Source organism: Oncorhynchus clarkii, chromosome 1 (assembly GCF_045791955.1).
Source record: "Oncorhynchus clarkii lewisi isolate Uvic-CL-2024 chromosome 1, UVic_Ocla_1.0, whole genome shotgun sequence".
NCBI classification, from domain to species: domain Eukaryota; kingdom Metazoa; phylum Chordata; class Actinopteri; order Salmoniformes; family Salmonidae; genus Oncorhynchus; species Oncorhynchus clarkii.
Genome location: NC_092147.1, coordinates 18,453,624 through 18,480,430, shown reverse-complemented (window position 1 = coordinate 18,480,430; position 26,807 = coordinate 18,453,624). Strand labels below are relative to the sequence as shown.

General features: G+C 39.1%; 2 protein-coding genes and 1 pseudogene across 3 annotated transcripts in view; 1 reads left to right on the top strand and 2 right to left on the bottom strand.

The window, feature by feature from the left end:
• Positions 1-9,574: 9,574 nt before the first annotated feature.
• LOC139417668 (hematopoietic SH2 domain-containing protein homolog) lies at positions 9,575-11,021 on the bottom strand (annotated as a pseudogene).
• Positions 11,022-14,338: 3,317 nt separating this feature from the next.
• On the bottom strand, positions 14,339-25,153 carry LOC139378046 (ras-related protein Rab-8A-like). Its single transcript, XM_071120556.1, has 8 exons — positions 24,956-25,153; positions 24,082-24,142; positions 23,870-23,930; positions 22,860-22,937; positions 18,199-18,288; positions 17,846-17,911; positions 17,656-17,706; positions 14,339-17,567 (listed from the first exon to the last, which is right to left on the bottom strand). The coding sequence occupies exons 1-8, from the start codon at positions 25,077-25,079 to the stop codon at positions 17,478-17,480; spliced, it is 621 nt and encodes a 206-aa protein (XP_070976657.1). The 5' UTR covers positions 25,080-25,153; the 3' UTR covers positions 14,339-17,477.
• Positions 25,154-25,226: 73 nt separating this feature from the next.
• Positions 25,227-26,807, top strand: part of LOC139378207 (small ribosomal subunit protein eS27-like) — a 2,286-nt gene continuing 705 nt past the window's right edge. For both annotated transcript variants that reach the window (XM_071120566.1, XM_071120560.1), the window contains exons 1-2: positions 25,227-25,409; positions 26,519-26,627. In XM_071120566.1, the coding sequence (XP_070976667.1) occupies positions 25,404-25,409; positions 26,519-26,627 (115 nt within the window). In that variant the 5' untranslated portion in view covers positions 25,227-25,403. The remainder of the gene's footprint in view (positions 25,410-26,518; positions 26,628-26,807) is intronic.

Below are 26,807 nucleotides of genomic sequence, written 5' to 3'. Positions count from 1 at the left end.
TGTCTGGTGAGGACCTGCCTTACAACAGGCCTACAAGCCCTCAGTCCAGTCTCTCTCAGTCTATTGCTGACAGTCTGAGCACTGGAGGGATTGTGCGTTCCTGGTGTAACTCGGGCAGTTGTTGTTGCCATCCTGTATCTGACCTGCAGGTGTGATGTTCAGATGTACCAATCCTGTGCAGATGTTGTTACACCTTGTCTGTCACTGCGAGGACTATCATCTGTCCATCCTGTCTCCCTGTAGCGCTGTCTTAGGCGTCTCGCAGTACGGACATTTATTGCCCTGGCCAAATCTGCAGTCCTCATGCCTTCTTGCAGCATGCCTAAGGCACGTTCACGCTGATGAGCAGGGACCCTGGGCATCTTTCTTCAGCTGTTTTTCAGAGTCAGTAGAAAGGCCTCTTTAGTGTCCTAACTTTTCCTAACTGTGTTCTTAATTTCCTACTGTCCGTAAGCTGTCAGTGTCTTAACGACCGTTCCACAGGTGCATGTTCATTAATTGTTCATAGTTAATTGAACAAGCATGGGAAACAGTTGTTTAAACCCTTTACAATGAAGATCTATGAAGTTATTTAGATTTTTACAAATTATCTTTGAAAGACAGGATCCTGAAAAAGGGATATTTATTTTCTTGCTGAGTTTATTTCCATCTGTATAGCACCATCTGAAGAAACTAAAATGAGCCTATTTTGGACAAATCCAGGTATTGACTCTGGGTTTAAGTAAAGGTTCTTCAGGTTGGTGCCTAATGAACATGATCCAGGACAAGCATCATGATCCCACTATTGATTTATTTATATTTATTTTATTTCAGCTTTATTTCACCAGGTAGGCCAGTTGAGAACAGGTTTTCATTTACAACTGTGACCTGGCCAAGATAAAGCAAAGCAGTGGGACAAAAACAACAACAGAGATGCACATGGGATTAACAAACGTACAGTTAAAAACACAATATAAAATATATGTACTGTGTGTGCAAATGTGGTACGGTTAGGGAGGTAAGGCAATAAATAGGCCATAGTGGCGAAATAATTACAATTTAGCATTAACACTGGAGTGATAGATGTGCAGATGATGATGTGCAAGTAGAGATACTGGGGTGCAAAAGAGCAAAAAAATCTATAACAATATGGGGATGAGGTAGTTGGGTGTGCTATTTACAGATGGGCTGTGTACAGGTACAGTGATCGGTAAGCTGCTCTGACAGCTGATGCTTAAAGTTTGTGAGGGAGATATGTCTCCAGCTTAAGTGATTTTGGAATTCATTCCAGTAATTGGCAGCAGAGAACTGGAAGGAAAGGCAGCCAAAGGAGGTGTTGGCTTTGGGGATGACCAGGGAAATATACCTGCTGGAGCGCATGCTATGGGTGGGTGTTTCTATGGTGACCAGTGAGCTGAGATAAGGCGGGGCTTTACCTAGCAAAGACCTTAAAGATGACCTAGAGCCAGTAGGTTTGGCGACGAATATGTAGCGAGGGCCAACCAACGAGAGCATGCAGGTCGCAGTGGTGGGTAGTATACGGGGCTTTGGTGATAAAACAGATGGCACTGTGATAGACTACATCCAATTTGCTGAGTAGAGTGTTGGAGGCTATTTTGTAAATTACATCGCCGAAGTCAAGGATCGGTAGGATGGTCAGTTTTACGAGGGTATGTTTGCAAGTATGAGTGAAGGAGGCTTTGTTGCGAAATAGGAAGCCGATTCTAGATTTAATTTTGGATTGGAGATGCTTAATGTGAGTCTGGAAGGAGAGTTTACAGTCTAACTAGACACCTAGGTATTTGTAGTTGTCCACATATTCTAAGTCAGAACCGTCCAGATTAGTGATGCTAGGTGGGCGGGCAGCAATCAGTTGAAGCATTAAAGAGCAGTTGGAGGCCACGGAAGGAGTGTTGTATGGCATTGAATCTCGTTTGGAGGTTTGTTAACACAGTTTCCAATGAAGGGCCAGATGTATACAGAATGGTGTCGTCTGTTTAGAAGTGGATCAGAGAATCACCAGCAGCAAAAACTACATCATTGATGTATACAAAGAAAAGTGTAGGCCAGAGACTTGAACTCTGTGGCACCCCCATAGAGACTGCCAGAGGTCCGGACAACAGGCCCTCCGATTTGACACACTGAACTCTGAGAAGTAGTTGATGAACCAGGCGAGGCAGTCATTTGAGAAACCAAGGCTATTGAGTCTGCCGATAAGAATGTGATGATTGACAGAGTTGAAAGCCTTGGCCAGGTCGATGAAAACGGCTGCACAGTACTGTCTTTTATCGATGGCGGTTATGATATCGTTTAGGACCTTGAGCATGTCTGAGGTGCACCCATGACCAGCTCGGAAACCAGATTGCATAGTGGACAAGATACAGTGGGATTCGATATCGTTGGTGATCTGTTTGTTAACTTGGCTTTCGAAGACTTTAGAAAGGCAGGGCAGGATGGATATAGTTCTGTAACAGTTTGGGTTTAGAGTGTCTCCCCCTTTGATGGGGGGGGGGGGGGGATGACCGTGGCAGCTTTCCAATCTTTAGGGATCTCATGAAATAGAGGTTGAACAGGCTAGTAATAGGGGTTGCAACATTTTCGGCGGATAATTTTAGAAAGAGAGGCTCCAGATTTTCCAGCCCAGCTGATTTGTAGGGATCCAGATTTTGCAGCTCTTTCAGAACATTAGCTATCTGGATTTGGTTGAAGGAAAAGCAAGGGGGGCTTGGGCATGTTGCTGCGGGGGGTGCAGAGCTGTTGGCCGGGGTAGGGGTAACCAGTTGGACAGCATGGCCAACCGTGGAAAAATGCTTATTGAAATTCTCCATTATCGTAGATTTATCGGTGGTGACAGTATTTCCTAGCCTCAGTGCAGTGGGCAGCTGGTGCTCTTATTCTCCATGGATTTTACAGTGTCCCAAAACTTTTTGGAGTTAGTGCTACAGGATGCAAATTTTTGTTTAAGAAAAAGCTAGCCTTAGCTTTACTAAATGACTGTGTATATTGGTTCCTGACTTCCCTGAAAAGTTGCATATCACAGGGGCTATTCGATGCTAATGCAGTACGCCACGGGATGTTTTTGTGCTGGTCAAGGGCAGTCAAGTCTAAGACTCTATGTGCCATTAGCACAAACCTGCTATAGTTCATAAGTATTATCATCAAAATGTAATTTGGTAATAGATATAGGTCAAATAGATTAGGATAAGATTCACTCTCAGGATCAGAGGGTTTCCCCTCTCCATTTAGCAGGGGCATGGTGAGATCTTTAGTACACAACTTCTTAGCACACGTCACAATTTGCATAACAAATCAATCCATAATACATTAATTGCTCCACTCATATCGTTAACATACTAAAAACTTTCTCAAATCAATGTCAGTTTACAAAAACCTTTCAGTTTCCAAATCATAATTAAAACCCAATTAATAAATTATCCAACCCAAATTTAGAATTACAATGCTTAGAACTAACGTGAATCACTATTACTCAAAGTTAAAACCCTTAACTTAACATACCAACACTGGCAGATTGACATTAATATAAACATACAATATATTCATCTTATAATTCTAGCATTGATTTATCACGGTCATAATTACAGATCAGTATCTTAATGCATTCTTAGTCTAAATTACTATACATTTTGCAGTGTGTAGACCTGTACAATCAACTTGATACCCCAAATAAACAATTTAGGGCAACCCTAAATCAATTATGGGCACAGTTGACCCACCCCTGCTTCAGGAACTCATTCTTATGGCATCTCTTCATTATCTTCTTCAGATAGATTCAAAGTTCAAAGTGGTTGGTCCATGATAATGTCCTGATTTCAATGTCTCACCTGGGTTGCCACCGCCTTTATCACCCATTATGTCTTGTCCATTTGCCAACCAATATACCAGCAGCATGAGAGAAGTTTGGACGGGATCTCTCTCCATGCTCCCTCCACGTGGACTCATGTCGCACCCCTGAGAGGAAAGGCATGAGAGAAAAGGCAGTTGATAGCTTCGACTGGATGCTGGGTACAGGTTGCTGGCTCGGACTCACGTCTCAGGTAGAAGTGGGGAAGGACAGGGCTGTAGTGAAAGCCATTTTCAACATTTCTTCAGCTGGTTATAGGGGGTGTGAGGTCCACACTGGTCCTTAGGAAAATTGTCCCTGCTATGCCTAGATACCATCTGTTGTCACCTTTGCAGTAACCTACAAAGAGGACAGATCAGAACAACAGTGTAGTTTAGATAATTTCTGATTCAGGAATTCCAGACAAATTATTTCTGTATGACAAATTACCACTACTAGCAATATTCTTAATACTCATTTCTAAGACAAATGTCAAAGAAAATAACACAATCTGTTAACCATTTTTTTCAAATGGACTTTATACTCCCCTATCACACCGTCGACCTCACTACAGAGTCACCGGATCAGGAAGTTAGACCGTTAATCCGTAGGGAGAAATCTTGATCATCCTGCAGACCCAATCTGGTGAGATTTGTATCGAAACAAAATGGAAAGAGAACAAACACAACAATACACTCCTTCATATATCATGCGATACACTTCTATACAGTGCCTTGCGAAAGTATTCGGCCCCCTTGAACTTTGCAAACTTTTGCCACATTTCAGGCTTCAAACATAAAGATATAAAACTGTATTTTTTTGTGAAGAATCAACAACAAGTGGGACACAATCATGAAGTGGAACGACATTTACTGGATATTTCAAACTTTTTTAACAAATCAAAAACAGAGAAATTGGGCGTGCAAAATTATTCAGCCCCCTTAAGTTAATACTTTGTAGCGCCACCTTTTGCTGCGATTACAGCTGTAAGTCGCTTGTCTCTATCAGTTTTGCACATCGAGAGACTGAAATGTTTTCCCATTCCTCCTTGCAAAACAGCTCGAGCTCAGTGAGGTTGGATGGAGAGCATTTGTGAACAGCAGTTTTCAGTTCTTTCCACAGATTCTCGATTGGATTCAGGTCTGGACTTTGACTTGGCCATTCTAACACCTGGATATGTTTATTTTTGAACCATTCCATTGTAGATTTTGCTTTATGTTTTGGATCATTGTCTTGTTGGAAGACAAATCTCCGTCCCAGTCTCAGGTCTTTTGCAGACTCCATCAGGTTTTCTTCCAGAATGGTCCTGTATTTGGCTCCATCCATCATCCCATCAATTTTAACCATCTTCCCTGTCCCTGCTGAAGAAAAGCAGGCCCAAACCATGATGCTGCCACCACCATGTTTGACAGTGGGGATGGTGTGTTCAGGGTGATGAGCTGTGTTGCTTTTACGCCAAACATAACGTTTTGCATTGTTGCCAAAAAGTTCAATTTTGGTTTCATCTGACCAGAGCACCTTCTTCCACATGTTTGGTGTGTCTCCCAGGTGGCTTGTGGCAAACTTTAAACAACACTTTTTATGGATATCTTTAAGAAATGGCTTTCTTCTTGCCACTCTACTTTAGGTCAACATTGGATCATTCAGAGATCCTCACTGAACTTCTGGAGAGAGTTTGCTGCACTGAAAGTAAAGGGGCTGAATAATTTTGCACACCCAATTTTTCAGTTTTTGATTTGTTAAAAAAGTTTAAAATATCCAATAAATGTCGTTCCACTTCATGATTGTGTCCCACTTGTTGATTCTTCACAAAAAAATACAGTTTTATATCTTTATGTTTGAAGCCTGAAATGTGGCAAAAGGTCGCAAAGTTCAAGGGGGCCGAATACTTTCGCAAGGCACTGTATATCACTCCAGGTGTGTAAAACATCAATCCAAAAAAACTCAGAACTGGTAATTCCCCTATTTTGACACATGACTCACAACGTGATTAATGTGTAAAAAAAAACACTGCTGGTTAAATAAAAAACAAATAAAAAAATCGAATTAGAATTACTACCTTTAACTCCATAAAGAAATACATTTGATCTCATAATTCAAGGAATAGAGAAAGACTAGAGACAGGTTTTCCATCTCCTAGTCCGAATCACTCTAACTATTAAGTATAAAACGTATCCGTAATTATGAGTGCTTACATATTACATATAAATCTTACCCAAATGTTTCTAGGCCCTCTAGTGAAGGTGATCAAGCCTCACCAGAAAGTCAGAAGTCATTCAACCCCTTCAAGTGAGTGTTTCTCTCCCTTTCCTTTCCCCGTACCTCAGACTAATTATTTAAAAAGCATTTCAAACATTTTGTGTACCAGGTTTGTATTGGGTTTTTTCCAGTACATTCCTTATTAAAATAATTTACAAGTGTTCAACCAAAACTAACAATGGAAACTTCAGAAAATGTCACGTGTGCCCGTTAAGGTGCATCCTTTCTAACCTGTGAAAAACCACTAAAACCAAATAAAAGAGACCCCACACAATGCATCAAATACGGTATTAACACCACTAACAAATATGCATTACGTAGGGTAAAAACAAACTAAATTGACCAGGCCTTATTTAATTTGGGAGCACCCTTAACATACATATTGTAATGGACTTCCATCAGTTCTGGAAGAAAGAATCCTAATTAAGAAACCAGATAATAGTATCCCATTATGTGGAATAGACACCTAAAGTAAACAATCCCAGAACCCCTTTCCTGTAATTTTATCATTATAACCTGTTGTTTAACAAATCTAGGACCTTCAAAAAGTTGGTGCTGTCTTATAAACTTAATATTCAATACTAAAATATTAATTTCAATCTACTTTAAATACTTGACACTGTTTCACGTAATGGAAACAGATTATCGTTTTAAATTACCTTCCGCCTTATAAAATTGAGTAATAATAATTCGAAATGGTCAAAGAACATCTCCCATTTAACTATTCATACCTCTGCTCCAAATGTCCCACATGCATCCCTTACAGCCTGATATAGCCCAGCGAGCACGACTTGCTTTCACCCGCGGACTAAAACATGACATCATTAGAGTCTATCCAAAAACACTAATAACATATTTCCATTTCCATTATTAGAAGGCATTGTTTTCATTTTAAACAATATTACTCTATATTCTGAATACCGACCTCTATTGGATATTTCCTTTCTGCTTCACACTTAAATATCTATTATTTTAAGATTAACATGCAATGCGCCAAATGTATAAAATAAATCAGTCAATTCCTAAGGGAAAAGATGCATTTCGATGGGAGCTAAAATGGTTCAATACGAGTCTCTTTCTGCCCACAACTTCAATCCATTGCAGTTGTAACTTTGTTTTATCATGATCATGTTCACAGCGATATCGCAATTGCCGATCAGATGTTATTAGAATGCATTAGATTTAGGTAACAGTCTGTAAGATTAGGCTACAGGTAATACAACAAACACTGGCTGTTGTTGACAAGCATACACTACCGTTCAAAAGTTTGGGGTCACTTAGAAATATCCTTATTTTTGAAAGAAAAAAATAAATAATTGTACATTCAAAATAACATCAATGTAATGTTATTTTATGGACAAAAAAGTGATTTTCTTTAAAAAACAAGGACATTTCTAACTGACACCAAACTTTTGAACAGTAGTGTACATTCAGTTCATATCCATATTATTAATATTTTGTGATTGAAATTATGACACCATTCTCAGTAGCCTATTCTAGCAGGTTATTAGGCAACACAAAAACGTATTACCATAAAATGTCCTCGATATTCATGTTGAATAAATTAGCCTTTCAATTTGAACTAAGCAAGCTGCTAAATCATTCAGTTTACATCTTAAAACAAAGACTGGCTGCTGTTTCTAGCTAAGAAAACCATGGCAATAGTTGAAATTCAATTAGAAATCCAGATTTTAGTCAGTTACAGATGCAAAGCTATTGAATTGACAAGTAAATCCCACAAATAACCCAATTATAATGGATTTAAAAAAATGTAATTATTTCACCTTTATTTAAGCAGGTAGGCTAGTTGAGAACGAGTTCTCATTTACAACTGCGACCTGGCCAAGATAAAGCAAAGCAGTGCGACATAAACAACAACTCAGAGTTACACACGGAATAACCAAGCTTACAGTCAATAACACAATAGAAAAAAAAGAAAGTCTATATACAGTGTGTGCAAGTGGCATGAGGTGGTAAGGCAATAAATAGGCCATAGTAGCAAAGTAATTACAATTTAGCAGATTAACACTGGAGTGATAGATGAGCAGATGATGGTGTGTAAGTAGAAATACTGGTGTGCAAAAGAGAAGCAAAGTAAATAAAAACAATATGGGGATGAGGTAGGTAGATTGGGTGGGCTTTTTACAGATGGACTATGTACAGCTACAGCGATCGGTTAGCTGCTCAGATAGCTGATGTTTAAAGTTAGTGAGTGAAATGTAAGTCTCCAGCTTCAGCGATTTTTGCAATTGTAGTCTTAACATCTGGCACATAATAACGACACAATTACCAGAAAATAGCCTTAAAGTTCATACAATTGTTTCTATGCAAAGATTTCAGAAGCGCAAAGGGAATTTAGTAGTCAATGAGTTGAATCGACATTCATTGATTTGGAAACAGATCTGGCGAGTTTAATAAAAGTGGATGATCTTTTCTCGTGCCAAATAATGAAATTCCTTCATTACTACATCACATTAGCTCCGCAATAATTATTATCTTGATAGAAAACCTCATTCGTTTTTTATGTCGTTACATTTATGTCTTCATTCCATGTTAATTCCCTTGAACTTTATGGAAAAAAAGTGTTTATTCGATAAATATAGCAACTCCTCTCTTACTGTGGGAAAAAAATAAAAAATTCAGTCCTTACGGGCAGTTTAAAAATATATATTATTACCTGGACAGAGGTAAGTCAATTTCCCATATTTGTACAAAAAATGGATATACGCCAATCTTTTTCTGAGACTCTTTCCAAGACTCTTTCCATGACTGTAGACAGTCATAATCATTAGCCTTATCTCTATCAAATGATCCATAAAGGGACCAACTGAGAATACTTCTAAAATACTTTGTACTCCCCTTACATACATCTGTGAGTTGTTTAAGTTGCATATCATTATCACTTTATCAAATCTGTAGTAATCAATTATACACACACATTAAAACATGATCAATTATATATTCACAGAATCCATATATAACGTTAGAAATCTTAGGTACTCACATCAACCACTCCATGTGTGTTTTCAACGACTCTCCATTGCCACAAAGTTTCAGCTGTGCAACCAAACTCCCAGTGGAACCCCAAAAAACGTCTGGTCTTCAAGGACAGGCGGGGATCCAATCTGTGTGGTCTAGTGGAGTACGGCATCCCCAGCTACATCTAATGCTTGCACGGTTAACCTAGATTACCCCGGGAACAATCAGCAAAATTAAGATGATCAGCGCATCCTAGTCGCCAAAGGGCTTTACTATGATGGCGACATTGAGATTAAGTGGGTTAAAATAGTCCTAGAAGTGACATAGGGTTGACGGAAGGACATGTCAAAATGCTGAATTTTGAGACTTTAGCAAGCCTTTTTTTTTCATATTCAAAATCTGATTTATAGAATTTCCATGTGGTTTATATTAAACATGTTAATGCACAATTTCTACTTAAAATATTAGAAGGACACAATAGCAATATTTCAACATTTAAAAAATAAAACTTTAACCCTATCCCCCAACAAACACACAATGTAAATCCAGCATTTTTCTGATGCTTGGGTTTTGGAGGCTTATTGTGTTTAACTCTGTCTCCAGGCAGGGGTAGAGTCTTGGAATATGGCCGTTTGGAGTTACTAGCATTTGGAGGCTGGCCGGCAGGGTCACTCAATGTGCTGGGATGATGTTGGAAGGCAGGTTAAGTGTCCTCAGTTGGTTTTAGATGAGTACTACTGTTCATGTGTGGGGGGTTATTCAGCAACACACCATGATTAGGGTTCATGGGTTGTCTTTTGGGGGAATAAAAGTTTGGCATAATTAGCCTCGTCCGTTGATACCAACAACAACAACAAGTAGATGAAAGGGGAGAATGTTTAGTCAAAAACATGTCAATTCACTTACGTATGTATCCACAACAGTGTTCAAAAAATTCAGTTCAGTGTGCTGTACCCTGACCACTGTGTGTATGCCATATCAAACCAACTCAATTCAAGCCTATAGGATACCTGTGTGTGTACAAAATGAACAATATGGTACTTTACCGAATCAACTATAGTTCCTCACCTGTCCACAAGCTACAGTCAGCAGCTCATTGAAAGGCATGACAGGCACCCTGCAGTGGAAGTTCACCAGGTCTTGCAGCACGTTGATCCTGAAGTGCCTGCAGCAATCAGTGGCACTAGACGTACAGAGAGAAAAACCAAAATAAGGAAGTGGAGAAGGACTTTAAACTACACTGGTGAATAGAACAAGGGCCTGTCAGCGGGTAATAGGTGTGACGATGGTGTAGAATCAGATAAGATCCAAGCTATGGAAACAGAACACAACTAATTTGCTCATGTGCCTATTGTTAACATTTCTTTGCCTGCCTGTTTATAGAAATGCCATTCTTCATGTTTCAGCTGAACAAACAACCAGTCTAATTACACCTCGCCTGGAAGTGTCTCTAATGTACAGAGGCTTACCAATAGGAGAGAGTGTATCCTATCCTGCTTTCACTTACTCGGAACAGGAAGTAGTCTGTGGGCTTGGAAAGGAGCATTTCCTCAGCAACCCTGCAGCGAATAGACACGGCCATGTTAGGACAGACTTCAGTTTTAACTCACTTAACTGAAGAATATACAGCATGCAATGTCACAGAACACTACCATTCAGTGCCCTACTGTAATACAATAACAACAGTCATAAGGCATATATCGTACACTCCAGGCCACACATTTTTTGTTGTTTTGGATTTATGAAGGTATTTTTGTATTTACATTGGTCTCATCTAGCCTTGGTTGCTACGGCTGGTAAGCAATGAGTGCATTTCAATGACAGAGACAATTTGAGAACTTACTTCCTAGAAATAATGCCATGGAACCAATCTAGAACTACCCCATTCCTGATTACACAGTCACGTTGGAACTCTGAAGCAGGAAAGGGCATCATGTCTTCCCTGAGTCTGTGTTCTGTTCATACCCTCAGTTGTGTTCTGGTAAAATAATGAATGTTGGGAATCAACCCCAATTTCTATTGCCAATTTGACAGGTCAAACGCTGCTGGGTTTTTCACGCTCAGTAATTTCCAGTGTGTATCAAGAATTGTCCACCACCCAAAGGACACCCAGCCAACTTGACACAACTGGGAAGCATTGGAGTCAACATGGGTCAGCATCCCGGTAGAATGCTTTCAACACCTTGTAGAGTCCCTGCCCGACGAATTAAGTTCTGAGGGCATAAAGAGGTGCAACTCAATATGAAGGTGTTCCTAATGCTTTATACACTCAGTGTACAGTTGTGGCCAAAAGCTTTGAGAATGACGCAAATATTAATTTTCAAAGTCTGCTGCCTCAGTTTGTTTGATGGCAATTTGCATATACTCCAGAATGTTATGAAGAGTGATCAGATGAATTGCAATTAATTGCAAAGTCCCTCTTTGCCATGTAAATGAACTGAATCCCCAAAAAACATTTCCACTGCATTTCAGCCCTGCCACAAAAGGACCAGCTGACATCATGTTAGTGATTCTCTCGTTAACACAGGTGTGAGTGTTGAAGAGGACAAGGCTGGAGATCACTCTGTCATGCTGATTGAGTTTGAATAACAGACTGGAAGCTTCAAAAGGAGGGTGGTGCTTGGAATCATTGTTCTTCCTCTGTCAATCACGGTTACCTGCAAGGAAACACGTGCGTCATCATTGCTTTGCACAAAAAGGGCTTCACAGGCAAGGATATTGCTGCCAGTAAGATTGCACCTAAATCAACCATTTATCGGATCATCAAGAACTTCAAGGAGAGCGGTTCAATTGTTGTGAAGAAGGCTTCAGGGCGCCCAAGAATGCCCATTATGACTGGGGTAGTCATTTTCTCTGATGAATCCCCTTTCCGATTGTTTGGGGCATCCCGGAAAAAGCTTGTCCGGAGAAGACAAGGTGAGCGCTACCATTAGTCCTGTGTCATGCCAACAGTAAAGCATCCTGAGACCATTCATGTGTGGGGTTGCTTCTCAGCCAAGGGAGTGGACTCACTCACAATTTTGCCTAAGAACACAGCCATGAATAAAGAATGGTACCAACACATCCTCCGAGAGCAACTTCTCCCAACCATCCAGGAACAGTTTGGTGAAGAACAATGCCTTTTCCAGCATGATGGAGCACATTGCCACAAGGCAAACGTGATAACTAAGTGACTCGGGGAACAAAACATCGATATTTTGGGTCCATGGCCAGGAAACTCCCCAGACCTTAATTCCATTGAGAACTTGTGGTCAATCCTTGTGGTCAATATTATTTTAACGGAGGCAAAAACCTGATACAGCAACAAATAGGCATACAAATGTATACAATGCAATGGTCATAACAAACTGGGTAATTAATAGAGAAACATTGCAGCCTGGTCTCAGACTAGACGTAACATAGTAAACGTAATTCTGAAATTTGTGTAATGTGTTACATTTGGTATACAAGGCAGAAGGTTACTTAATACAAAAACAAAAGGAGGGTGGTTGGTCAGGGTAAATGGGTGGGCATATAACATGAATGTCTATCAACCCAAAGTTTGCATGTTTGAATCTCATCACAGACAACTTTAGCAGTTTAGCAACTACTAACAACTTTTTAACTACTTTTCAGCTACTTAGCATGTTATCTAACACTTTACCTTCTTGATGCACCCATCCCGTTAGCGGGATCATTTTCGTCAACATCCGCTGAATTGCAGAGCGCTAAATTAAATGACTAAAAATATTTAATTTTCATGAAATCACAAGTGCAATATAGCAAAACACAGTTTATCTTGTTGTTAATCCACCTGGCATGTCAGATGTCAAAAAAGCTTTTCAGCGAAAGCATACCAAGTGTTTATGTAAGGACATCTCTCTCAGCAGACAAAACATTACAAACAGCTAGCAGCAAAGTAGATTGGTCACGAAAGTCAGAAAAGCAATACAATTAATTGCTTACCTTTGATGATCTTCGGATGTTTGCACTCACGAGACTCCGTTACACAATACATTTTCCTTTTGTTTCATAAAGATTATTTTAAAATCCAAAAAACTCCATTTGGTTGGCGCGTTATGTTCAGAAATCCTTAGGCTCGAGCGGTCACGACGGGGCAGACGAAAATTCCAAATAGTATCCGTAAAGTTCGTAGAAACATGTCAAACGTTTTTTATAATCAATCCTCAGGTTGTTTTTACAATGTATAATCGATAATATTTCAACCGGACTGTAGCTTCTTCAATAGGAGAGAAAGAGAAAATGTCTGTTCCATTCTGTTGGCGCATGCAAAACGCTGCTGGCACCCAGCCATCCAATGACGCAATGTGATCTTTCTCGCTAATTTTTGAAAATAAAAGGCTGAAACTATGTCTAAAGACTGTTCACACCATGTGGAAGCCATAGGGAAAGGAATCTGGTTGATATCCCTTTAAATGGAGGGAAGGCATGCAATGGAACAGAGAGCTTTCAGGAAAAACAGCACTTCCTGGTTGGATTTTCCTCAGGTTTTCACCTGCAATATCAGTTCTGTTATACTCACAGACAATATGTTGACAGTTTTGGAAACTTTAGTGTTTTCTATCCTAATCTGACAATTATATACATATTCTGGGCCTGAGAAATAGGCAGTTTCATTTGGGTACGTTTTTCATCCAAACATCAAAATACTGCCCCCTACACTCAAGAGGTTAACCTAGCTTCTAACCCTAAACCCTAGCGTAGCTAACATTAGTTACCTAGCAAACGTTTAGCGGCCCAAAGTTTGCAATTTCGAATCTCATCAAGGACAAATTTAGCTGATTAGCAACTACATACTACTTTTTTAGCTACTATGAAATGACTTAGCATGTTAGCTAACCCTTCCTCCCCTAACCCAACTCCTAACCTTAACCCCCCCAGTGTTTCTCAATTTGTTATCATGACCCCAAGGGGTGCACGTTTTGTTTAATTCCCTAGCATTATGCCCTAGTTTTGGGAACAGAAAACTGTATTGAGATCAAATGTTTAATCAATGAGAAAATTTGCAGAATATCAGCCAAAATCCATCTCTTTTCCATCTTCTCCCATTGCCCGCCAGTAAGCTTCCTCTTACTACCATATTTGGTCACATTTAAATATCCAGTGAAATATCTGTCTCGTGGTTCTGTGGTACTGTCCTTGGTATTACAGCTTTATCAAGCTATTTTGTTTAAAAAAAATTTTTAATATGAATTCCATATAGGATTAGGCCTATTCAATATACATTGATAACATTTGATTAAGATTCATTCGAAAATGTCTGACAAAAAATGCAGCAAGTTAAAATAATCTCATTTTAATAAATCATCAAAAGGACACATCTACAAACATGTAGATCAATTCAACAAGATTTATGAAAGTAGGTAACAGTAAAATGTATTTCTTATTTACAATTGTTTTCAAAAATGCGATTTTCTCCTCCATTTAACCCATAATCAACTATGAAATCCAAATTGTCTTGAACATGGAATGCTAATTATATGTTCAAAGAAAAGTAATTTATAAACTGAAATATGTACAAATAGTTCCACCAGAAGGAAAATAAACCTTCATAATAACTGGTATTCTGATGAAACATTTGCCAGACCTTTGTAAAGGTCCTAAAAGATACAACAGTCCGACAAACTGACTGTGCCCCACCCATTGGAATTGAATTATTTTATTTGGACATATAAAATAATTCAATTCCAATGGCAATTTACTTAATTGTCACAACTAGAGAAACATTTTGTGATAATTCATGGGGAAGTCACTGTTGTTCCTTTGCTATGATTTAACATGTGCTCCATTCCCTATAGATTTGCGTTGAGAAAAGCAAGTTCAAGGTGACAAAAATAAGTAGGAGAACAGAAAGCTATACAAGAATGATCCTTTGCACATTTCTAATCTCAAAGAGAAGCTCTTCTTCAAGTCAAATATTAAAAGCCTCAAGAGGTCCAACAGTCTCATGATGAATAGTTCCAAAGCCCATTATATCAAGCATCAGGTGAAAATAAGCCACTTCTGTCACGATGGACAGGGGCAAGCTCCGAGGGAAGGATAGACGAGAACAAAAACAAAATGCTAAATCCAATATGAAGTCACTTTCCTCCAGCCATCCATTTAACATTGTCACACTGAAGGCGACTTAAATTAAGTCGAGGATAGAATCTGTACTGTAGAATATCGCAACTCATTCATCGTAAATCATTTGGTCTTTCATGACAATGGAGAATTATTGAAAAGTGCATAATCAAGAGCAGGGTTTCTACAAGGGCACTTTCGTACTTGGATGTTTTTATCCCACTCTGACTACACGTTCTCTTGCTTGTAACATTTTAGCCCATTGCCATGTCACTACAGTGGTATGCCGAGATCTTGCTTCGAATACAGTACGCAATGCAAATACCTTCAACTCAAAACACTCCAAAATAGATTGTGGTCTTAATACTGGCACATCAAAAAACAACATTTGGGCCTTGGAGTTAAATTAGGACAAACGCATAGCTACCGCTCTTGACTAAAGAAGGGGAGGGGCGATAAGGACACTGGTGACCATCAAAATGACTAACCAGAATCTGAAACGGACCCTTACCTTAACGGCCATGCATTCATATAATCTCCGCCCAGCCAGAAGAGTACTGGACATCCCACAGAGCCTGGTTCCTCTCTAGTTCTGATATTTCTAGGGAGTTTTTTCATAGCCACCACGCTTCTACATCTGTATTGTTTGCAGTTTTAGGCTGGGTTTCTATTTAAGCACTTTGACATCTGCTTAGGTAAAAAAATGATTTATAAATAAATACATTTGATTAAGCCTAACCTAATTTTAACCAATTCTTAAATTAAATATCAGTTAGCAGGTCAGGAGTGTCCGTGTAGCCTTTTCCCTAAAGAAGCAGCAGGAATGGTTCTGGAATGTCACAGCATATTGATAAATCAACAGAAAAAAGGAGAACATAGTAATAAAACTGGAAATTAATATTCATGGCATTTGTTTCACCATACAGTAGGTTGACATTATTCAATTGAGTTCTTATAGGCAGCCTACTTTGGCGCAATTGTCACAAATTTTCTGTCACAAATACTGACAAGCGTGAAAACAGCTTACAAAAGTCAAAGGCCACACAAACCTACATGGTATTACAGTATCACAATTAAAACAACCAGTTTAAAAAAAAAAAAAAGGAATAGGCTGAGAGGCTGGAATTTGAAAAGGGTGCTTAAGAAGTAAAAAAATTACATCAAGCATTTACCACCCAAAGGACTATATCTCTATTTCAGTGGTCTCTACATCATACATAACATGAATATTTGGGGCACTGAGGTACTCACAAACACATTCTGAATGCCAAAACTAAAAATATGGTAAACGTATGCATTCATTTGTTAGATTGCAATTCATTTCCTAACTAGACTGATGTTATTGTGGAACAGATTATTTTAACTTCTAGCCTCTGGAACAATTCTGGAATGTAATAGTTCTAATGAATACTGACATTCCTATACTTCAATACAAGGGACTGGAATAAGACATACTTTTGCAAAATGCAAGATGTGCAGCCAATTTCACTACTAAAGTGCAAGAGTACACAGTAAAACAGGGTTCAACTCAATGTGCAGTTGCCGGCACATAAAATTGTTCTAACACACAGTTTGCAAACCTTGTGCATAAAAATAATCTGAACTGCATAATGGTAAATACTGAACACAGATGAACATTTTCAGGTATGTCGTTAAGATGGTATGTCTTTACTGTTAACATTGTAAGACTAACACTTCAGAACTGTATTATCTTAAGGAAATAAGTGGCTTTCTGGTCTATTTGTTGGATGGCAAAAGGGGATTTAAGGTAGAATACAGATAATCACTAATTTGATAAAGGAAAAACAGGGATGCATAGAGGACACATTTGGAATAAATCTCCATAGTAGCTAGATGACGCAGAAGTCAACAATCTCACAGAAGATGTCAAATGTATGATGGTTAACTAGTCTTATCATGGAATTAAGCCACTGCTTTTAAGGATAAGGTCAATCCATGTTGAGACAAAACCTCACTAAGGATCAACTTTGGCAGCAGTACGACCACAGAGCAACATACAGTATCTGTGACAACCGTTGCAGAGAACAGAGAGAGAGAGGAGAGGGTGAGCAGAAACCTAAGTGTAATTACGAGAGACGATATAAGAGCATGATGGTACAGAAGAGTGCCTGGTATAGAGATCTCAATCTAACACCCATCCAACAACACTGATTGATACACCTGACCAATGAAAGCTACCGTTTGTAAACTGGGGGCACATGGTGAAGCAGAAAAAAAACAAAGCCCAAAGAGGTCTGGGATATCAGGAATGAGAGGGATGAGAACAGGGCGAAAGAAGAAAGCTCTGAGCAAGTCCAATTCTGTCCAGCTGTGGACAATGGTAAGATCGTTGTCCTCACAGGAGGGTGCAGCGGAAGAAACTGCTCTTCTTGGGCTGTTCTGTGATCTTCACACCATGACTGCTGCCCTGAGGATTGTTGCCCTCCTGGAACACACACACACAGTCAGAACACACACACACACACACACAATACCGCATCTAAAATAGATTTGCACATAACACACACACTTACCAGTTTCTTGTCCATTTTCGCCTTGATGTCTCTGGCAAGGGTCATAAATGCCTGAAATTAAGGGGAAAAAAAGACAGGACAAATTAAGATCAAAGAGACAAAACAATGTGCAGTCTCTTTCAACCTAACAGAACAATAATTACTGTACAGCCATTGTTGTTTTTTAACTGCTGAGAATTAGTGAACTCACATTCTCCACGTTGATATTGGCCTTTGCACTGGTCTCCATAAACTTGATACCGTACTCCAACGACAACTGCCAAAGGTCAGTAAAAAGGGACGCACAAAATATACTCAGCGAACATTGACAGTAGCTCAATCACAAGTCTACATCTGTAGATACTCAAGATGTGAGTCATTGATTATAATTATTGATAATAGCCTACATAACATTTACTGATCCCCCACCTTCTCACATCTGTCTTTGGACAACTGTCACTCAGCAAACATGGACAGTAGCACAAAACATCAACTGTATAGTAAGTTGGATATCAGTCAGGTAGTTTGATATTTTTCATTTCCTGATCGGTGATGATCACCCACCTGCTCCCCTCTGTCTTTGGACACCTGTCGCTTGTCATTGACGTCACACTTGTTTCCCAGAACCATCTTCTCCACGTCAGCAGAGGCATGCTGGACAGGAAGACAGAAGATTGATCATGCAATGTAATTGCTACTTTCAGTAAAACGTACAGACTTCAAAAGATATACCGTGTATTCGGAAAGTATTCAGCCTAGGGTCGACCGATTATGATTTTTCAACGCCGAAACCGATTATTGGAGGACCAAAAAAAGCCGATACTGATTAAAATCGGCAGAGTTTAAAAAAAAATTATATATTTTATTTGTAATAATGACAATTACAACAATACTGAACGAACACTTATTTTAACTTAATATAATACATTAATAAAATCAATTTAGCCTCAAATAATGCAAAAACAAAATGTTGGAGAAGAAAGTAAAAGTGCAATATGTGCCATGCAAAAAAGCTACGTTTAAGTTCCTTGCTCAGAACATGAGAACATATGAAAGCTGGTGGTTCCTTTTAACATGAGTCTTCAATATTCCATGGTATGATGTTTTAGGTTGTAGTTATAGGAATTATAGGACTATTTATCTCTATGCCATTTGTATTTCATATACATTTGACTATTGGATGTTCTTATAGGCACTTTAGTATTGCCAGTGTAACAGTATAGCTTCCGTCCCTCTCCTCGCCCCAACCTGGGCTTGAACCAGGAACACATCGACAACAGACATCCTCGAAGCATCGTTACCCATCACTCCACAAAAGCAGAGCAAGGGGAGCAACTACTTCACTGTCTCAGAGCGAGTGACGTCACCGATTGAAACGCTATTAGCGCGCACCCCGCTGACTAGCTAGCCATTTCACATTGGTTACACCAGCCTATTCTCGTGAGTTAATAGGCTTGAAGTCATAAACAGCGCAATGCTTGAAGCACAGCGAAGAGCTACTGGCAAACGCACGCAAGTGCTGTTTGAATGAATGCTTACGAGCCTGCTGCTGCCTACCACCGCTCAGTCAGACTGCTCTATCAAATCATAATTATAACATAATGACACACAGAAATACGAGCCTTAGGTCATTAATATGGTCAAATCGGGAAACTATCATTTAGAAAACAAAACGTTTATTCTTTCAGTGAAATACGGAACCGTTTCGTATTTTATCTAACGGGTGGCATCCATAAGTCTAAATATTCTTGTTACATTGCACAACCTTCAATGTTATGTCATAATTACGTAAAATTCTGCCAAATTAGTTCGTAATGAGCCAGGTGGCCCAAACTGTTGCATATACCCTGACTGCGAGCAACGAAGTGACAATTTCCCTAGTTTAATATTGCTTGCTAACCTGGATTTCTTTTAACTAAATATGCAGGTTAAAAAAATATATACTTCTGTGTACTGATTTTAAGAAAGGCATTGATGTTTATGGTTAGGTCCATCCGTGCAACGATTGTGCTTTTTTCGCAAATGCGCTTTTGTTGACTCTTCCCCAGTTTGGAGAGGTTGGAAGTCTTTGTTAGGAAGAAATAGTCTTCACACAGTTTGCAACGAGCCAGAAGGCCCAAACTGCTGCATATACCCTGACTCTGTTGCACAGAACTCAAGGGAAGTGACACAATTTCTCTAGTTAAAAGTAATTATTTTAGCAGGCAATATTAACTAAAAATATATACTTGTGTATTAATTTTAAGAAAGGTGTTTATGGTTAGGTACACATTGGTGCAACGACAGTGCTTTTTTCACAAATGCTTTTTGCAAATGCGCTTGTTAAAATCACCCGTTTGGCGAAGTAGGCTATGATTCAATGATAAATTAACAGGCACCACATCGATTATATGCAACGCAAGACAAGCTAGATAAACTAGTAATATCATCATCCATGTGTAGTTAACTAGTGATTATGTTAAGATTGATTGTTTTTTATAAGATATGTTTAATGCTAGCTAGCGCCTTACCTTGGCTCCTTGCTGCACTCGCATAACAGGTAAGTCAGCCTTCCACGCAGTCTCCTTGTGGAGTGCAATGTAATCGACCATGATCAGTGTCCAAAAATGCTGATTACCAATTGTTATGAAAACTTGAAATGGGCCCTAATTAAATCGGCCATTAAGATTAATCAGTCAACCTCTAATTCAGATCCCTTGACTTTGTACACATTGTCTTACGTTACAGCCTTATTCTAAAATAGTTGTTTTTATTCCCCTCAATCTACACACAAGACAAAACAAGAACATGTTTAGACATTTTAGCAATTTTATTAAAATAAACGGAAATATCACATTTACGTAAGTATTCAGACCCTTTACTCAGAACTTTGTTGAAGCACCTTCGGCGGAAATTACTACCGCGAGTCTTCTTGGGTATGACGCTACAAGCTTGGCACACCTGTATTTGGGGAGTTTCTCCCATTATTCTCTGCTGGTGCTCTCAAGCTCTGTCAGGTTGGATGGGGAGCATTGCTGAACAGCTAATTTCAGGTCTCTCCAGAGATGTTAGATCAGGTTCAAGTCCGGGCCACTCAAGGACATTGAGACTAGTCCCGAAACTACTCCTGCGTGGTCTTAGCTGTCTGCTTAGGGTAGTTGTCCTGTTCGAAGTTGAACCTTCGCCCCCAATCTAAGTTCCTGAGCGCTCCGTTTATCTTTTACTTGATCCTGACTCGTCTCCAAGTCCCTGTCGCTGAAAAACATCCCCACATCATGATGCTGCCACCACCATGCTTCACTGTAGGGATGGTGCCAGGTTTCCTCCAGATGTGATGCTTGGCATTCAGGCCAAATAGTTTCATCAGACCAGAGAACCGTGTTTCTCATGGTCTGAGATTCCTTTAGGTTTCTTTTACTGAAGAGTGGCTTCTGCCTGGCCACTACATAAAAGGTCTGATTGGTGGAGAGCTGCAGAGATGGTTGTCCTTCTGGAAGGTTCTCCCATCTCAACAGAGGAACTCTGGAGCTCTGTCAGAGTGACCATCAGGTTCTTGGTCACCTTCCTGACCAAGGCCCTTCTCCCCCTATTGCTCAGTTTGGCCAGGCGACCAGCTCTAGGAAGAGTCTTGGTGGTTCCAAACTTCTTCCATTTAAGAATGATGGAGGCCACTGTGTTCTTGGGGACCTTCAATGCTGCAGACATTTTTTGGTACCCTTCCCCAGATCTGTGCCTTGACACAATCCTGTCTTGGAGCTCTACAGGAAATTCCTTCGACCTCACGGCTTAGTTTTTGCTCTGACATGCACTGTCAACTGTGGGACCTTATATAGACAGGTGTGTGCCTTTCCAAATCATGTCAAATCAATTGAATTTACCACAGATGGACTCCAATCAAGGATGATCAATGGAAACAGGATGCACCTGATGTTAATTGAGCCTCATAGCAAAGGGTCTGAATATTTAGCAGGTATTGGCCATATACCATAAACCCCCGAGGTGGCGTATTGTTATTATAAACCGGTTACCAACGTAATTAGAGTAGTAAAAATAAATGTTTTGTCATACCCGTGGTATATGGTCTGATATACCACGGCTGTTAGCCAATCAGCATTCAGGGATCGAACCACCCAGTTTATAATGGCCAATATACCATGGCAGTGTTTTGTAGCAGTGGGGGTTAATTGTAGCAGTGGGGGTTAATGGGGTCCGGGGTCCTCATTGAATCATTTTTATGTAGAATTATTGAGAAGCTCAGCTCTGGTGACTTTTTTTAAAGGACATTCTACTCCAAAATGAATGGAAATAAAATCATGCTGACACCATCTCAAATATAATTTCCACCTCCAGGAATGATCCCAATAACACATCGGTAAAAATATGGTGTTACAATTATTTTAACATATTGAACCATGCATATAGCCTATGCATGGTCAATATTATTAGATATTAGTGGAGGAGGAAAATAATTGATAGTTACATATCTTGATATTATATTTCACAATATATTGTATAGTTTTGACAACGTCGCAATACTATTTCTGCGCTAGTTGGATGTACCTGCACCAAAACTCCAGTATTATTCCTTCATCGCTTGTTCTCCATCTTTTTAAATAGGGAGCCAATTTATTTTCAGCACTTCCATGATTGATCAAAACTTGTTTTTTCACGGCTGTCCCTTGTCCCTCTGCATATGGTGAGCAATATGTTTGGAATGTCGAATCACAATAAAAATCAGCTTCGAATCGCAATACTTATTGTATCGGTGATAATATCGTACTTCTCACGGAAACCACTGCATGTCACAATTCTTTCCCCCAACACTTTCCCTGGCTGCCACTACTCTTGCTCAACTAAAGACCTTTAACACTCCTGTTTACCCATGATTGCATTATGAATTGTTGTGCATTGACTGCTTGTCAGAATGCATGTTTCCCTCCCTATGGCAATCACAACTCGAATGCACCTTGAGAGAAATATTTATCTAGCATAGAACACATAACAAGCTGACTAGGTAAATTGATAAACTATTTTACTATGGGGTCTGTTTTTTCTAGTAATTACTTGTCTTGTTTGCAGGGAAAAAGTAAATGTGGACTGTTCTAGCATCTTTAAAGTGAAATATTTTTGACTGTAGTGGAAACACTACCACGGCTAAGGGCTGTTCTTAGGCACCACGTGACATAAAATGCTGTTTCAGCGAATAAGCATCCAGGAACCAAACTACTATAATCTCTGATAATTACCTCCTCTATATTCCTTATCCAGTTTTTGATGTTGTCAAACGACTTCTCATTGGTGATGTCATAGACCAACATGATGCCCTGGGGAGAAAAACAGAGACTTGGTAAACAACAACCACTTTAACAATGAATGTCAGATACTAACATCCTGTTAAACTTGAGACTTGTACACCTCAGTAAAAAGCTAATTGTTCTGAAGGGCCTGAACAGGAATCCAGTGCGATTTTACACCTCCCATGAATGATCTCAGGTATGTAGTGCTCAATTTAAAAAGAAAAGAAAAAAAGGAGTCAAACTAGTGTGCAATCTAGGCCTAACACAAATTGATCGCCATTAATGTCTCTTTTTTCTTATAATCTAAACTACATTCTCATCAACGGTGTAAAGTACTTAAGTAAAAATACTTTAAAGTACTGCTTAAGTCGTTTTTTGGAGCAACTGTACTTTATACTTGACAACTTTTACTCCACTACATTCCAAAAGAAAGTAATGTACTTTTTACTCCTTTCATTTTCCCTGGCACCCAAAAGTACTAGCTACATTTTGAATGCTTAGGAAAATTGTCTAATTCACGCACTTATCAAGAGAACATCCCTGGTCATCCCTACTGCCTCTGATCTGGCAGATTCACTTAACACAAATGCTTTGTTTGTAAATTATGTCTGAGTGTTGAAATGTGTCCGGGCTATCCATAAATTCAAAAAATAAAATAAAATCAAGCCATCTGGTTTGCTTAATATAAGGAATTCGAAATGATTAATACTTTTACTTTTGATACTTAAGTATATTTTAGCGGTAACATTTACTTTTGATACTTAAGTACATTTAAAACCAAATACTTTTAGACTTTTACCAAAGTAGTATTTTACTGGGTGACTTTCACTTGAGTCATTGTCTTTTAAAAAGGTATCTTTGATTTTACTCAAGTATCTTACTGATTCTCATGTAGGTATATGTGCTTTGTAGTACATTTGCAAAATTTGTGAGGGGCATAGTAAAGCATAGCGACTGACCATGGCTCCTCTGTAGTATGCCGTTGTGATTGTTCGAAACCGCTCCTGGCCAGCTGTGTCCCTGGGAGAGAACAACACAATGAGATCCTTTAATTCCCATCCCTGATTTTAACCCACTTGTAGAATTATAGGCCAATTGTGATCATTCCCAAGGTGCACTTTTTCAAGACATAATTTCAGAGACATTCTGTGAAGTCAAATGGCTGTCTTACCATATCTGTAGCTTGATCTTCTTACCATCTAGTTCTACAGTTCTAATTTTAAAGTCAATACCTGAAACAGGAATAGCAAAAGTGAGACAATTATTGCACTTCTACCCACTTAAAATGTGATTTCACTATTGTCTAACCACAAAGGATCATTGAAACACAACCATTTGAGTTGAATGTATTTTGTAGGCCTACAGCACTGTTTATACACAAGTGGCAAAACCAGACTGCATTCAACATTTGCTTGAAGGCTAGCTAGTAATTCTTTGGATTATATCATGTCCAGAGAGTTCTGTCTAGGGAGGCCCATCTTTTTAGATGATGTTGCAGGCCACACACAGGAAGTGCACAACTTCGATTTGAGCGATGGCTTGTCTAATGTAAATGGCTGCATAACTTCAGTGAAAACCTCCCCAACATGTAGCTACTAAAACTGACCTTTCCTGTAATGTTACAGTGACTGGTTTGAACTAGCAAACTCGTTCATGTATTGCTTGCTGGGAAGTGAACTTCACTGTTATCTAACGTTAGCTAGCTAAGCTATCTAATGAGTGTCAGAGTAAGCTTGTTCTTGCTCACTTGACAGCTAACGTTAGTTAGCTAAGGAGTCAGGTGACGTCGCCTGCTAAAATCTCATGAAAATATCAATTTGAGGAATGTTGGGGATGCTGAAGTGCTGGTTTTATTGCCAAGCGAGCAGTGTGAAAAGCCGGTTAAGTTAACTAGCAAGCTAGTCCTGAATGCTAACAAAATAAGCTAGCTAGCCAGCTAACTAGCGTTAGCATGACAGGATGGGCGCACACTATTATTGCTGCTAACTAGCTACCCGTCCTCCGGTATAACTTTTCTAACCAGAAAACGTACGAAATTCACATACCTATTGTGGAGATAAATGTTGAGTTGAAGGCATCTTCTGAAAACCTGAACAACACACACGTCTTTCCGACGCCAGAATCGCCGATTAACAGTAGTTTAAACAAGTAATCGTAAGTCTTCGCCATATTATTTGCAATTGCGGAAATCCCGCCCGGCAGTTGTGCAAAGAGATACGTTACTGCTTTACTCGATTTACTGGACCAGTGATTGGACAAACAACATTTCACTCTTGACTGCTCTGTATCCGTGAATTACCCGCTGTCAATCAAAAGGGTAACGTCAGCTGATTGTGCTCTTGAAGTCAATGTCCCACCCATGAAAATGTGATCCCACCATTATCTTCTCATTTTAACAACAACGATATCAGTCTGCAAAGGAGTGCTGTAATATTCTAATCAAAGTTGAAAGTACAGTGCCAGTGAGTGAAATAACAATAACCAAGAGAAGCAATGTCGGTAAGTGGTTTTTCTTTGCTCATGCGAGCAATTCTTTGGAATAGCCAGTCAAATACTGTACAACGTGTACATGTTTATTGGTGGTCTTGTTTTGACCATGAACATTGAAGTTAGTAGCTAATAGTGCTGAGCTATTAGTACTTTGAGGTTGCTTCGGTTTCAGTTCTATTATAAAAAAAATAATAATGGTTTTCGGTTTTGATCCTTTTTTTGTTTTTACATTAAATGCATTATGAAATAATAGCATTACAATGATTTTAGAGCTTTGTAATGGAAATTCCAAAGTCAAAAGTAGTAAGCATTAATTTGTCAAAACATTGAAAATGTTGCTTTGTCTCTCAGTTCCACATGAGGTAGATATCAATATAAAATAAGAAATTACTATGAAATACAATATTTCCGGTGTGTATATTACTTTTTATTTAATGAGCTTATTCGTTTTAATATCCTAATAATCTTTTCTCTGCTTAGGCAGTAACAGTCAGCCGGTGGGTCCTGATTTCAAAGAATTTCGTATTTTTCTGTTATGAATTCTAGCTAGGTGGCTAACGTTAGCTACGCTAGGTGTTAGGCTTAAGGTTAAGTTTAGGAGTCAGGTTTAAAGGGGTAGGGATAGCAGACATGTTAAGTAGTTATAAAGTAGCTAAAAAAGTAGTAAGTAGTTGTAAATTAGCGAAAATGTTCAAATTGTCGGTGATGAGATTTGAACTCGCAACCTTTGGATTGCTAGACCGTCGCATTATATACGGCCACCCACTAAAACCGGACTAAATGAATTAAAGTAATTGACCGACGTTGCAAATAACCAGAAAATATGTCGGTTAATCGCTCAGTACTGGCTAATGATTCAGTCAAGTTCAGCAATAAATTATGAAGACTATGATTTGGTTTAAAACATGACCATTTAGTAAATATAAAACAGTGCCTGTTCTGGGATTGGAATTACATGCCCGGGCAAACCTCAGAAATAGTTCTGCTGCAGTTCTTGTATCAGACATGAGAGGGTGCCCTTGACTTATTTCCCCTTTTACATGGTTTTATATTTTTTAATGGTTCTAATGGTGTGAGCTGTGAAAACAAATAGTTTTATACATGAATCCATATTGCAGCTCACTAAGGACCTAATGCACCCTACTTTGGAGGCTGAGAGGCAAAGACACAAGAAGAAGAGGTTGGTTCAGAGTCCCAACTCCTACTTCATGGATGTAAAATGCCCTGGTGAGTATTAAGGATGTAGTTTGCATCAACTGCCCAAACTATTTACATGTAGTGTTCACACTATTATTAAATTAGCTTTCCCATTTCCCGATCTATAAGAATTATAATCATTTACAACACAAAAAAATAAAGCATGAAAATAAACAAAGCATTTACAAAGGATTATTAAGGTTACAGAAA

Excerpts from the sequence above, each read along its gene's own strand:
- LOC139378046 (XM_071120556.1), bottom strand. The coding sequence starts at position 25,079 with ATGGCGAAGACTTACGATTACTTGTTTAAACTACTGTTAATCGGCGAT. Across the intron at positions 17,707-17,845 it reads CCAATATCAACGTGGAGAAT|GCATTTATGACCCTTGCCAG; the intron begins GTGAGTTCACTA and ends CCTTAATTTCAG. Across the intron at positions 17,568-17,655 it reads CGAAAATGGACAAGAAACTG|GAGGGCAACAATCCTCAGGG; the intron begins GTAAGTGTGTGT and ends TGTGTGTTCCAG.